The following is a 12,746-nucleotide window of genomic DNA, read 5'->3' as shown; positions in this document are numbered from 1 at the left end:
GTGCACGAAGAACCATTTAATTTCAACTGATTTTGGAGCATCCTGTCACCACACAACCCTACCGGCGTCGTCTTGACCACTAGTCACTGCAGATGCAACAACCCTGGGTGACTAGGCTGTACGGAAGGGACTTCTTGACATGGAACAGGTAGCACCTGTTGAAGTGGATGTATTGCTGGTGGTTAGTAGGTTTGATATGGACGGAAGTACTGATGTAGCCATCTTTAAGGTGGAGGTCAACATCTAGGAAGGTGGCTTCTTGGGCTGAGTAGGACCAGGTGGAGCAAATGGGGGAGAAGTTGTTGAGGTTCGGGAGGAATGTGGATAGGGTGCCCTCACCCTTAACACAGATCACAAAGATGTCACCAATGAATCTGAACCAGGTGAGGGGTTTAACCGGAACTTACCCTCCCATATAAAAGATGCCAACCATTTCCTCCACAGTTCTTGTCCCTTTACCGCACAGTGCCCTGCTCGTCATTATTGATGCCACTTCCCTTTGCACTAACATTCCTAATGCCCGTGGCCTACTTTCTCAATTCCCCAAGGACTCCAAACCACCTTCCTAGTTGCCATGACCAACTATATCCTCAGCCACAATTACTTCTCCTTCGAAGAAATTACCTACAAACAAACAGGGGTACAGCTATGGGCACCCACATGGTGCCATCCTATGCCAACCTATTCATGGGCCACCTAGAAGAATCTTTCCTAAAAACACAGAATCCTAAACACCTCACCTGGAAAAATTGGAAATTTGTGGTAAGGTCTTATGGGACCGAACTACTGAGGTCATCGGTCCCTAAGCTTACACACTATTTAATCTAACGCACGCGCGCGTTAGATTCACTATGGCCTAATAAACTACATTAATGTTGTTGCCTCACTTCTGATACTATACTCCAACCTTTTATATCGTAGATGGCATCTCATAACCTCACTTTTATCGTTCAGCGCTGGTCTTCAGTAAATTGACAGACTTGATGTCCAGTGCGAATATACCGTGACATGACATGACGGTGTGTTGATGTCCAGTGTGAATTAGCCTTTAAGGACCATATGGTTCATGTTTATGGTGGTAATTCTGGAGGGTGATTAACTTTAGGAATTGACAGGGATGTTTTTGTTCCAAGAGACGATTAGGCATTCCTTAGCTTTTAATATTAGTTTCAATTAGGGAGTGAAGCAGAAAACACAGGTCAACTACTTCCCACGAGTAACACTGGTACACATGCCAGCTCAGGCATTGCATGCCCATTAGCTGTTCTGCCTCATATTGAAACATTATTAAGAAGGGAGATGAAAGGGATTAGAGAGAGAGAGGGAGCAGCAGGTATAGCAATTTATTGCTGTTTAATTGTCCTATTCTGAGGACTGAATAACAGAGTCATTAAAAGTGATGACAGTGCTTACAACAAACTTTATAGCAGCTCAAAATTGAAATCATTTTCTCTTATAGCAGTTTCTTCCTTCTTTTTATTTGAATTAGGAATTTACTCCTTTTTTCTTGAATGATCAGTGGCATTATCCATAACAGAAACAAAAGCTCTTCTGAACTATGTAATAAATCTAAAACCAATGTTTAAATACATCACTCTTCATGACGGTCACTGGATTTGCAGGATGTATATTGGCCATCAAACCAGTCTCAGGACTGAAGACCACAACAACAACATATATTGGCTTTGCAATTTTGATAAAGCGATGCCCAGATGATCTTTTTTGACAGAAAGTAAGTCTGCTTACGTTGCCATACTTTCAAATGCCCACTGCCCTTCGAATAATGCCAGATGTGCTTTCTGGAGTGATTTTGATTCAGCCGTGTCTCACTAAGGCAAATAACAGGACACCAATGATTTTCCTTTCTGATATTTTGCATTTTTCTCAGAAAAGTTGCCCTAACTGTTACAGCATTAGATCTTTCCATCAGTCTGTGTTTTCCATTGTTCCATTTTCTGTAACTGAAATCCAAAGACTAGAATTCTTCCACTCAAATGGCAACCCCCTGCGAAAACAGTTTTGTCGTGTAAAACATTGCTACCTTTTGGCTTGTATGATATTCACCATGGTCATAAATTTCCTATACAGTACAATGAAAAAGTCTTGATGGAAATAGTCCATATCAGTGACAGTTCTTCTTCCACTAATATCTTTCCTTGGAGAATAAAACTTCTGACCACAGGTTTCCATTGCCCAGACTTCTGCACATATTCTCTGTATAGTTCCTAATCAAATACTACCACATGCCTTTGCTGTATAAAGCTGCAGTGCTAATAAAATTGTGACTTTCTGTCATTGTCTTAAAGATCACAAAGAAATTTGTATATCTTGTATATGACTCCCTTTGGCTGTGTGTGTCTTGAAATTTGGTCATCTTACTTTGTAAACAAAAATAGAAATAAACTGTGATGAAAATCATGTCTCTCCTGGCAGATATGTGGCATTTTCACACAGGAAACACATAAGTGAATGCTGGGTAGTATGGTCCCTGCTATAAACTTAATCCTATCAAATGGTGCATCCATTGCAATGCGTATTGTGTGAAGTAGCATAAATGGTGTTTGTAATCTTTTAAGGAAGTGCAAAGAACTTACTTATTACATTTTTCCCATGACCATCTTTTCTCTTATATTGCATTACAATGTGAAAAATTGGAAGAAAAGGACCCCAATTGATGGTCCATGATTGACTCAGAGTTTAGTATTGCAGAAACTTGTGCAGTTTATTGTTGTGATAAATCAGGGATAATGGAGTGCATGTTTGCCAAATTATTTTATTATTTTTGTAACAGACTCTACTTGTAGGGCTATTATTGCTTCTTAGAAACAGTATACAATAGAAACCTGAACTGTACATGAGAGGAAATTTTAAAATATCAAGAGAAAAAAGTGCTACAGCGATTTTATTTCAATTCACGGTGTTTTCTAATTGGAATAATATTTAAAAAGAGTCAGTCCTTGGAGTATTATCTGCTGTGTGTTACAGTTTGTTGTCACCAAAAATGCTCTGATGGTTCCAGTTAATTTACTTTCCTCATTTTTCTCCCTTAAGGTGTCCACTGTTCAGTAAAAATGATGACCTACATGTCAAGGCTGTGGAAGAAGAAGCAGCAAAGGCTAGAAATGAGGCTCTAGCTAAGAATCCCAATATACAATTGAAACATGATCCAACACACATACTTCCAGAACGGACTCAGCCAGATGTTCCTGATCGACATAATGTCCATTTTGTGCCATATAATGGAAGATATCCAGTTCATGTGAATTTACACTTGCCAGGTTTGCTTCATTTGCAAGTAAATATTAATCCTTTTTACAATGAAAATCCAGACCACATTGCTCAATTGCCTAACTATGCAGCAGGTGCAGCGGAAATTTTGCCAGCCCGCCGTCATCACAATGTACACCCTCCGCCAGGTGGTGCAGCAGAGCTGAATTGGCTGAATCCAGTAATTGCTGTAGGTCAGCAACGTTTCATGGTAGCCCAGGGTCCTCATATTGTGGTGGAAGGACCCAGGCACGGTGCCAGGCTAATAGTTCCCCCTGGAATCGACAATGGGCCAGAAGCACAAGGACAACAGGACAGGCCTGCTGTGAGGCTAATAGTTCCCCCCAGATTCGACAACGGGCCAGAAGCACAAGGACAACGGGACAGGCCTGTGGAACGGGTTCAGCTGGCCAGGCCGGCAGTGGGACAGGGTCAGCAGGTCGTGGCAATGGCGCAGGCGGTAGTGGCAGCAGCTGTGCACCAGCAGCACGCCAGGGTGATAGAATTGGCGCACGGTCAGCGTGCCAGGGCAGCCGAAGCGGCGCACGGTCAGCGTGCCAGGGCAGCAGAAGCGGCGCACGGTCAGCGTGCCAGGGCAGCAGAAGTGGCGCACGGTCAGCGTGCCAGGGCAGCAGAAGCGGCGCACGGTCAACGAGCCAGGGCAGCAGAAGCGGCGCACGGTCAACGGGCCAGGGTGGCAGAAGCAGCGCACGGTCAACGAGACAGGGTGGCAGAAGCGGCACATGGTCAGCGACCCAAAGGAGCAACACAGCGTCATCAGGTTAGGCTGGTGGCATCAACAGGAGGGGCTCAGGCTCTGCAGGCCAGGCAAGGTGCTCAGGGACAGCAGGTGAGGTTGGCAGCAGCACAGGGGCAGCAGGCAATGCCAGCAGCAGCACAGGGGCAACAGGCAATGCCAACAGCAGCACAGGAGCAGCAGGCAATGCCGGCGGCAGCACAGGGACAGCAGGCCCGACCTGTGGTGCCGCACCGTCTGGTTAGGCGAGCAGTGGAGGCTCAGAGAGGCAGTCCCGTGGCACACCTCCTGTTAGCAAGAGTTCAGCGGCAGCTGCCACCACCTGCAGAAGGTCAGCCTGCAGCTCAGCTGGAAGTTCCTCTAGTCAACCATCCTCCACTGGCAGCTGATGACTTTGTTGCCCAGTGGTTAGCTGCAATTCCACCCCAGCTGGAAATACCAGTCGCTCAGGATCAACAAAGACCCCAGGAACCTTTGCCACATTAGAGAGGACAAATTGTCTTCTTAAAAAACTACATTTTTAGTATCTGATAGGTGAATAATTTCAGACAATTTGTGCCAATTGTGTGTGAAGTTTTCATCACATGTTGTTGTTCAGAATCCTATTGCTTTATTATCTGTGTCCCCCTAAAGGTTATGTGCTGTAAACCTGGAATAACATCGTGTTATTGGATGAGAGTGTTACTGAATAAACAAGTGTTTACTTACCTAGTATGTTTCCTATGTGGAACCAGTGCAACCTATACGGGCTGAAATGGACCCGAGTCGACTGTAAAAATATTGTATACCATCAGTAGCAGCTGTTTACACAACCCATTTAAGCAAAAAAGTTTAACATTTTTCTGTGAATTCTCTCTCTACATATACAGCAAAGAATGTTAAATTATGTGCTGTGTGATTTTGTGTCTCTCTCTCTCTCTCTCTCTCTCTCTCTCTATCTGTCTGTGTGTGTGTGTGTGTGTGTGTGTGTGTGTGTGTGAGCTTAGCTGAAAGAGCTAAACACATTAATATGTTTTTCTGAGAATATATAAAAATATTGTAAATCGGCAGGGGTCTCTCAGTTTCTCGAATAAATAAAAAACTTTGTGTCTCTTTTAAATAAACATCCTGTAAAGCTTTTAATGTGTGACTTCACTGTTACCAATTCATATATATGTATATCCCCTATTATTAAGTTGAAAGTTAAAAGATACTGAGCAAAAGTCTATAGAAATCATATAGTATGATTTTGTATATAATATTCCATAATTTAATGCTTATTTGAAAATGGTTCATTCGGAAATTTAAATTGTCATTTTAAGAATGATTTAGCAGAGTTAACTGGGGATCCTCTGGTATATATTTTTCAAATGTAGCACAACATGTGAAGGTGTCTTGCCAAAGAAAAACTTGTACAGTGTATATTTAAGGAAAAAATACGCTTAGATTGTATTTTATGTCCTGTGTATGTGCGTGTCCCCCCCCCCCCCCCCCCCCCCAAATCAAACTGTTACAGAGAGCATAGACTGATAAAAACAGGCTCCATGGTGTGTGCAAAAATAGCCAGCTAGTTATCACAACAAACGCTTCTTAAGAGTTGAAGACACCTCAAAACAGTACTCCGCATATTATGCTTAATAATTTATGTAACATTCATTCTATCTTTTGGTGTGTTCTCTATTCATGTGAAGCAATTTTTAATATTCTGAACACTTTACAATTTGCAGTCTAAAACCGATACTGAGTAAAAATGATTCAGTGGTAAACTGTCAATCCTGAGCAAGTAGAGGCCAGTTAAATGATAGTGTCTTGATGAGACAGGAAAACACTGAAATACACACACTCAGGAGGAACAAGGAAATAATGGGAGATGTTTTTAAGCTTTGTTTCATAGTGGTAAGAAAATTTGAGGTGATGACATATCACTCTCAAATTCAGAGGCAGCTGTGCTAACATATGAAGCTGGTTGTATGCAGATACTTTGTAATCTATAGAATGTATACTGTTTCAGGGTTGTCATATACTTACCTTGTTTGTTTACATCATGGAATCATTTCTATTTATGTAACCTCTATATTTTCATTATATCGTAAAAGGCAAAGGCTAATCAATGGTTCTTACCATTGTTGCATGCATTTGAATCTGTTAAATACTTTTTATGGACTATCAGTAGAATCGAGGATTTCATAACTTTCTTTAAAATCATTGTAATGACCTTACTGAGGGATGTTGTTCTGTAATCTAGTAGTATGTGACACAACTACTGTTGTGGAACGTGGCACAAGTAAAAGAATTTTAAGAATGAAGGTCTTGTATTGATCAGGAGATTCCGTTGGTGTTGTAGAAGTGAGATAGTGATGAGACTTGTAAGCAAAAAACATGGTGTCAGCAGCTGTGCTTGAAGTGAGTTACTAGGTCGAAGCAAACACCATTTGTCCTTTGTCTAACATGGTATTTGCACATTAAATGATCAATAAAAGTTTGCTTAGAGAGAATGGGGATTAAGTTGCAGAGGAAGATAAAACATATGGCAAATTTTAATTTACTGACATTGAACTATCTCTACTTTAAACTGTCATTTACACAAGGAGCCTGACAGCTGATTTTCTGCATTTGCAGTATTGTTTATTTATATACTTATTCATTACTCCTAGTACTGTAGCAACAAAATTACAACTAAACCGTAGAGTGAGTACTACATAAGACATTATTTGGCAATTTACACATATGTGTTTTGCATGCACAGAGTACAGTGGTACTTCATCTGTCCCCCTCTTGAGTATCCCTTCTGCTTTCTCTCTTCAGCACTGTAAAAGTGTTTGTTGAGCTTGTATTATTTCATTTTGTATATGTTTACGAGTTTGGACATCCAAGTGTGTGATTTTTATATTTCTGCTGTTGTATTTATTTATAAGAGTTTTTAACATAATCTTTTATAATTTTATACATTATTGTAAATAATCATATGGTTCCTTTTAACTATATTCCATAGTGTTATATCTCAAAAATCAATGTTGAGCAGTTTGAATGTGATGACATTGAATATGAATATATTGTTGTGATTTTATGACAGTATTTTACACGAACTGAAACTATAGTTTTGTATATTCTTGTGTTAAATTCTATTTTCAATAAAATTATTTTATTAAGAAGAAATTCGAAGTATCTTTCTCAGCCTCAGTCCTGTCAAGATTTCAGGGGACCAGTGTTATAACTAGGTGAAGGACCTACAGATTAAAATCTATTCTTCTCCTGAATTCCTAGTTGCAAATAAACTTCTACTTCCACATTTCATACCTAGTTAAACTTGAAATTGTTACTTTTACAACACCTATGACAGCCTATTTTTATGTTAATGCCTATTATCTTTAAAATCCTAAAATTTACCAATTTCCTTTAAAGTGAAATTTTTTGTTTTCAAAGGATTACAGTTGCTTACAAGAATTGGGGGTTGGAAGATGGAAGGCGGTATTTGAAAATCTGTAGCTCATAAAATCCTGCAAGATTTGAGTCGCAACAAAAATCTTGTTCAGTGACAGGATGGTTGGAAAACTAATTGCTAAACTTTATTGTACTTTTTTTAAATACAAGTATCCCGTAACAATACGAAGTACTTGTTATATGCATTTGTGTAGCATCTTGTTTCTTTCTTGTGTTGGGTTTCGAGTGAAAAAGCCCCACTTAGATCGACATGCAGATGGAGTGCTACATAAGTAGGGTGTGTACGACCCGGGACAAGTGGGAGATCAAAGAAAAACCCGGGAATTTTTTAGAATTCCAGAAATTTTTCATTGTTTTAGTTTCCAGTAAAAATTTTGTAATTTTGGCTGGTAAGAATCGATATTCTAAGAAAGGATATTACTGTATCCTGCTACAGCAGAATAATACTGCAACAATAAAACATGAACGAGGGGAAAAAACGAAAATAATTCTTCAGTTGCAAATAAAATGCGCCACAAACAACAAAACACACTGCTCATACAAGTGTCTGCAAACAGCAAAATGTGTCAAAGGCTTTTAGGAAGACTATGCAATGCTTCATAACAACAAATTGCCATCAATGAGCGTGATGTCATAACTATTTACATTAAATTCGTTCAAGCAGTTGCGAGCGAGCTCATGCGCATGCGCAATTGAATCACATATGAGTAGTACCTTCTCCCGCTTCTGGCTACAGATGTGTGGCTGTTATCTGTATAAGCAGTAGCAGAAAGCAGCCAGACACTACATAGAAAATTTTACTGGCGCACCCAAGCTGCCAGATCCACGCATGCCCAGCAGGCGCAGATCTGTGGGCCGTGGATGGGGGGGTGGGGGGAACTGGGGTGTCTGCCCCGGGCGGTTTTTTCATGAGAGGTGGTGCCAGATTCGTATTCTTGAGGAAAAAAAACCTTGTTTCACAAAGCGCCTAGCATCCAGTGCACATTGGAATAGCGATTATTCATATGATTTTGAAATGCACCCATTTTGATTTTTGAACACATTCCTTGTTGATTTCTGAATAAATCATAAGTTGATTTTTGAATAGGTGCATACTGTACATGATGCCTCTGCCAGAGGAATCACGGGTGCATATAGAAATAAACTTTCGAGCAGACAAGGGGACGGGGCTGTACAAGCTAAACGGAGTGAAGCCGAATGGGTGAATGCCAATCGCTGTTTGTTATATGGCTGACTGGGTTTGCGAATGATCACCTTGTTATAATTACTAGCGAAATACACAGATTCGGACTACCAGAGTAGAAATAAATGACAAACAGGAATAATAGATAAGAAAGATCATATTATCTTCTCGGTGTCTCCAAGTGAGTTTGCCGTTTTCTCTTTTTACTGCTCTCACGTCAAATGGAAACGAAACAATTTTCTGTTGCTGGGAGCTATCAAGTGAATTAAAATACATTCACATAATTATGAAGGGCTAAAATGTTAGTTTCAGATCTTATTTTATTTCCACATTTCTGGCGGTCAAGCATTAATTGCCTTGCAGAATGGTGAAGTTATTTTTGTCGGTCTGCTGAAGAAATTTGACTTTTATTAATCTTTTCCACTGTGAGAGTCAATTTATTTGAAACAAAGTGTTTAATTTCACACTATTGTTTAGTTTCAACTGTTCACTGCATTTAAAGTGCATGTTTGCATCTTCTAGCACGTATAGTAGTATGCCATAATAACCAAACATGAGATAATACAATACTGGTACTCCAAGAAAATTTACATCCCAAAAACCACACTGAAAATCTTAATATCAGGTTATAACGATCTTATGCGTTATTTTACTTATAGCTAGCAATCTGTCGCAGCAGAAGTTCTAAATTCTCAGTCACTGTAAAAATTCCAACATCAGAAAAGTTAAAATTAAAAATCAATCTTGTATTGTGTTTTAGCTGAATATTTATTACAATTTCAAAGTAATTAAAAGCATCTTGACAAATCTGAAATAAGTTGTAACATACTTACAATAATGAAATAAATCATGGTCAACAAGCTATATGCTTTCTGTCCAACATCACACAAAGTACTGACTCCCTTTGCCAACATGGCTGTAACTATTTATACTTCCTTAACAATCCTCCGCATTGTTTAGAATCATTTTTTGATTAATTAACAATTAAAATTTACATTGAAAAATTGAAAATACTTATCTGATGGTATATTTACTCCAGAACAGCTAGTACACTATGATATTAGTACATGTCTGTTGTTATACTAGAGAATAAATTCTCGAATAAGAAATTACAATAATACATTTACATTTTTTATTGATTACTAGAGGCTCCCCTCATGGGAATTGTTCCCTTCATTTACAGAGCTTCTACACTTTTAAGTGAAAGAGATTAAACAGTTATTTTTTCAGTTTTTTTTTTTTTTTTTTTTTTTTTTCCTAGACGAGTTACATATTTTGTTTACATGTGCGATTCTGAATTAGACTGGAAAATGTTCATATTAAGTGGGTCTTAATGGGCTATTACGTTTCAACACCCCCAAAAGGATTTGTGAATCTGAAAGTTGAACAAAACCTTTTCTGACAGATCTATGTAACAGTACACATTTTGCAATAAACTGGAGGAACCAGCATTTTTCTTATGATATGAGATAAATCTTATGTTTGATTAAAAATGTACATTAATTATGGAGCATTATGCAAAACTATTACTCAATAGTACAAGGCAAGAAGCTAACGTGTAACTTAGAGTTTCAAACTACTACAAAATTCCTAAGTGTAAATGCACTAATCTGTACTTTACATAAATGTAAATAATCTTGACATGTGTAGTACGCAGACTGCTTTGTGGATAATCTTGAAGTTTGCAGTACGCAGACTGCTTTATAGGATGAAATGTCTGACCAATGACCAGTCTTACTATTTTTCATTTGTCAAGACACTTCTGATGCTTCACTCCTGTCCTTTACAATCATTCATACATTAATTAACAGAATTATACGTAGGAGTGCAGTTACATATTACTCTGAGTGGCAATATAAGTTACTAATACATCATATTGGTTATTTTTTATAATTAATTGAAACAGCACCAACAACTATGTGTTTGGGTCTTATATACAGGTATGTGTTCACCAATTGGGTGTGAATACACAATAAATGAATCGTAAATGATTGGTACATCATGACAAAACACGGTTAGGCATTATACACTAGTAAGTGTTCACCACTTACGCGTGAATACACAATAAATGAATCATAAATGACTGGTACATCATGACAATAATATGAATAGGTTTTATACATTGGTAAGTTGGTTTGAGCATTATATGTTGGTAAATTGGTACGTAAGTGACAGATACATCATGACAATTACATGGTTGAGCATTATACATTGGTAATTGGTTCATAAGTGGTAGATACATCATGACAATAATATGAATAGGTTTCGTAAATTGGTAAGTTGGTTTTAGCATTATATATCACCTATAAAATTATTTAAAACTTATTTAATGACAAGTATTGATATGGTAAATTAGAATGATCTCGGCAATAGAGGTATATGCATGTGGACAGGGGGAAGAATAGCTTTGTACTCTGAAGTAAGAAATTAAATAGGAAATTTGGAGTGTTGGAGTTGAAAAGATGATACACCCCACAGATTAGAACAGCATTACACATGAAACAAAATTATGTGTCAGAGAATAGTATAAGCAAGTCATTCCTCACGACAATATACTGACAAAGCATACTTGCATATGAGTGAGTGTTCACAACTTTGAGCGCTGGTATAAGAAAAAGAAAATACATACAACAAACTTAGACATTGATAAATACTTACACAGTGAGACATTCCTCATGATATTTACCAAACATTAGTAAGTGAGCCATTCCTCACGATATTTAACAAACATTATGCATGGTAGTACAGTGTGTAGTAGGTGAGTCATTCTCCTTGCGATAATATATTAACAGAGCATATTTGTTTATAAGTGCTGGTATTTAGGAAAAGGAAATACATAAGTAAATGTTTACTAATTGGGTGACAACACACAACAAAATCAGACATAAACAAATAATATAGTATGACAGAGCATAGTTACATCTAATAACACAGAAATGCTAGCTTGTTCCCCGGATCCTCCTATAAAATAGGTTTTAGTCGCTTAGTAAAACTGACATGGTAGACTAGAAGGGTCTCAGCAACAGAAACAAATGCATTTGGACAGAGGGAAGGATAGCTTGGCACTCTAATAAGAAGTAAGAAATGAAACAGAAGGTTCGGAGTGTTGGGGATGAAGAAGAAAAGACGACAGACCCCAAAGACAGGAAACACCCTACCCAGGGGCCCCACTGTTCCAGCACTTCATTGTGGCACCAGAGGGAGAAGAGTGTTTGGCATCCCCTGTAGAACGGACTTGACACAGCTTCACCTTCCCAGTCCCCAAAAATTAACCCCAACACTCCCTATTGACTAATCAATGAAGGGTGAACAAGTAGCTTTCTGCAGGACAGAGTAAATGACATATGTAATGCTGTATTGCCCAACCCAAGTAACAAATGTTAGATCCTACCAGCTGACTTACAAGTAGTCCCTCTAGTATCCGGGTTTGATCAAACATAATCAATTACTTAAACATGAGATAGTGAAACCTGTGACATATCTGAGAAATAAACATGAAAATACTAAAGCGAGGTACAGAATTACTGTATTCCTCTGATATCTGTTGCTGCTCAAACATAAATTAGTACATAAATATAATAATATAGAAATAAGGTACCCAAATTCATCGAAATACAGCATATCTCATATCAATTAATAAACAAAGTCAACTGCCTCATTGGGCAGATCATCCAAGTGTTACAATGTTCACATTATGTGAAATATTTGATTATGCATCAATATATTTACTAAACCCCACAGAGATAAGTGTGATAATGACAAAAAGAATTTTTTTTTTACTCTTTCAAAATTAAGCACGAGGCAGGTCAGAGATATGAAATTAAAGTTACTGGAATCTCAGCCAAGTGATATATAAGTCCCCTTTCCAATTGACACGGCATATATAAGTCTTACACATATTTCAAGACATATTCCATGTGTTTATAATGTTACAAAATTTTATATAAGACAAAGATAAAAGATATTCAAGTGGCACTATGTATAAATAAACAGTCATTAGCAGAGTGATAGAATCAATTATAGTTATGATATTGCTGTTAATAATAACTGGAGTAGGCTCTTATGTCGCAAGAAAGCAGTTTACCCCTTAGACAATGAATGATTACAGAGAATTAGGTT

The 12,746-nt window shown here is 38.1% G+C and overlaps 1 protein-coding gene across 1 annotated transcript in view; it reads left to right on the top strand.

Annotated features, from left to right (window-relative positions):
- Nucleotides 1-7,090, top strand: part of LOC124779919 — a 241,475-nt gene extending 234,385 nt beyond the window's left edge. Inside the window, exons 9-10 of the mRNA XM_047253747.1 lie at nucleotides 3,052-3,278; nucleotides 3,360-7,090. Of these exons, the coding sequence (XP_047109703.1) occupies nucleotides 3,052-3,278; nucleotides 3,360-4,510 (1,378 nt within the window). The 3' untranslated portion in view covers nucleotides 4,511-7,090. The remainder of the gene's footprint in view (nucleotides 1-3,051; nucleotides 3,279-3,359) is intronic.
- Nucleotides 7,091-12,746: the final 5,656 nt, after the last annotated feature.

This window comes from Schistocerca piceifrons, chromosome 1, assembly GCF_021461385.2.
Source record: "Schistocerca piceifrons isolate TAMUIC-IGC-003096 chromosome 1, iqSchPice1.1, whole genome shotgun sequence".
Taxonomy (NCBI): domain Eukaryota; kingdom Metazoa; phylum Arthropoda; class Insecta; order Orthoptera; family Acrididae; genus Schistocerca; species Schistocerca piceifrons.
Note: the sequence above shows the minus strand (reverse complement) of the source record. Positions and strands in the feature narration are given on the sequence as shown.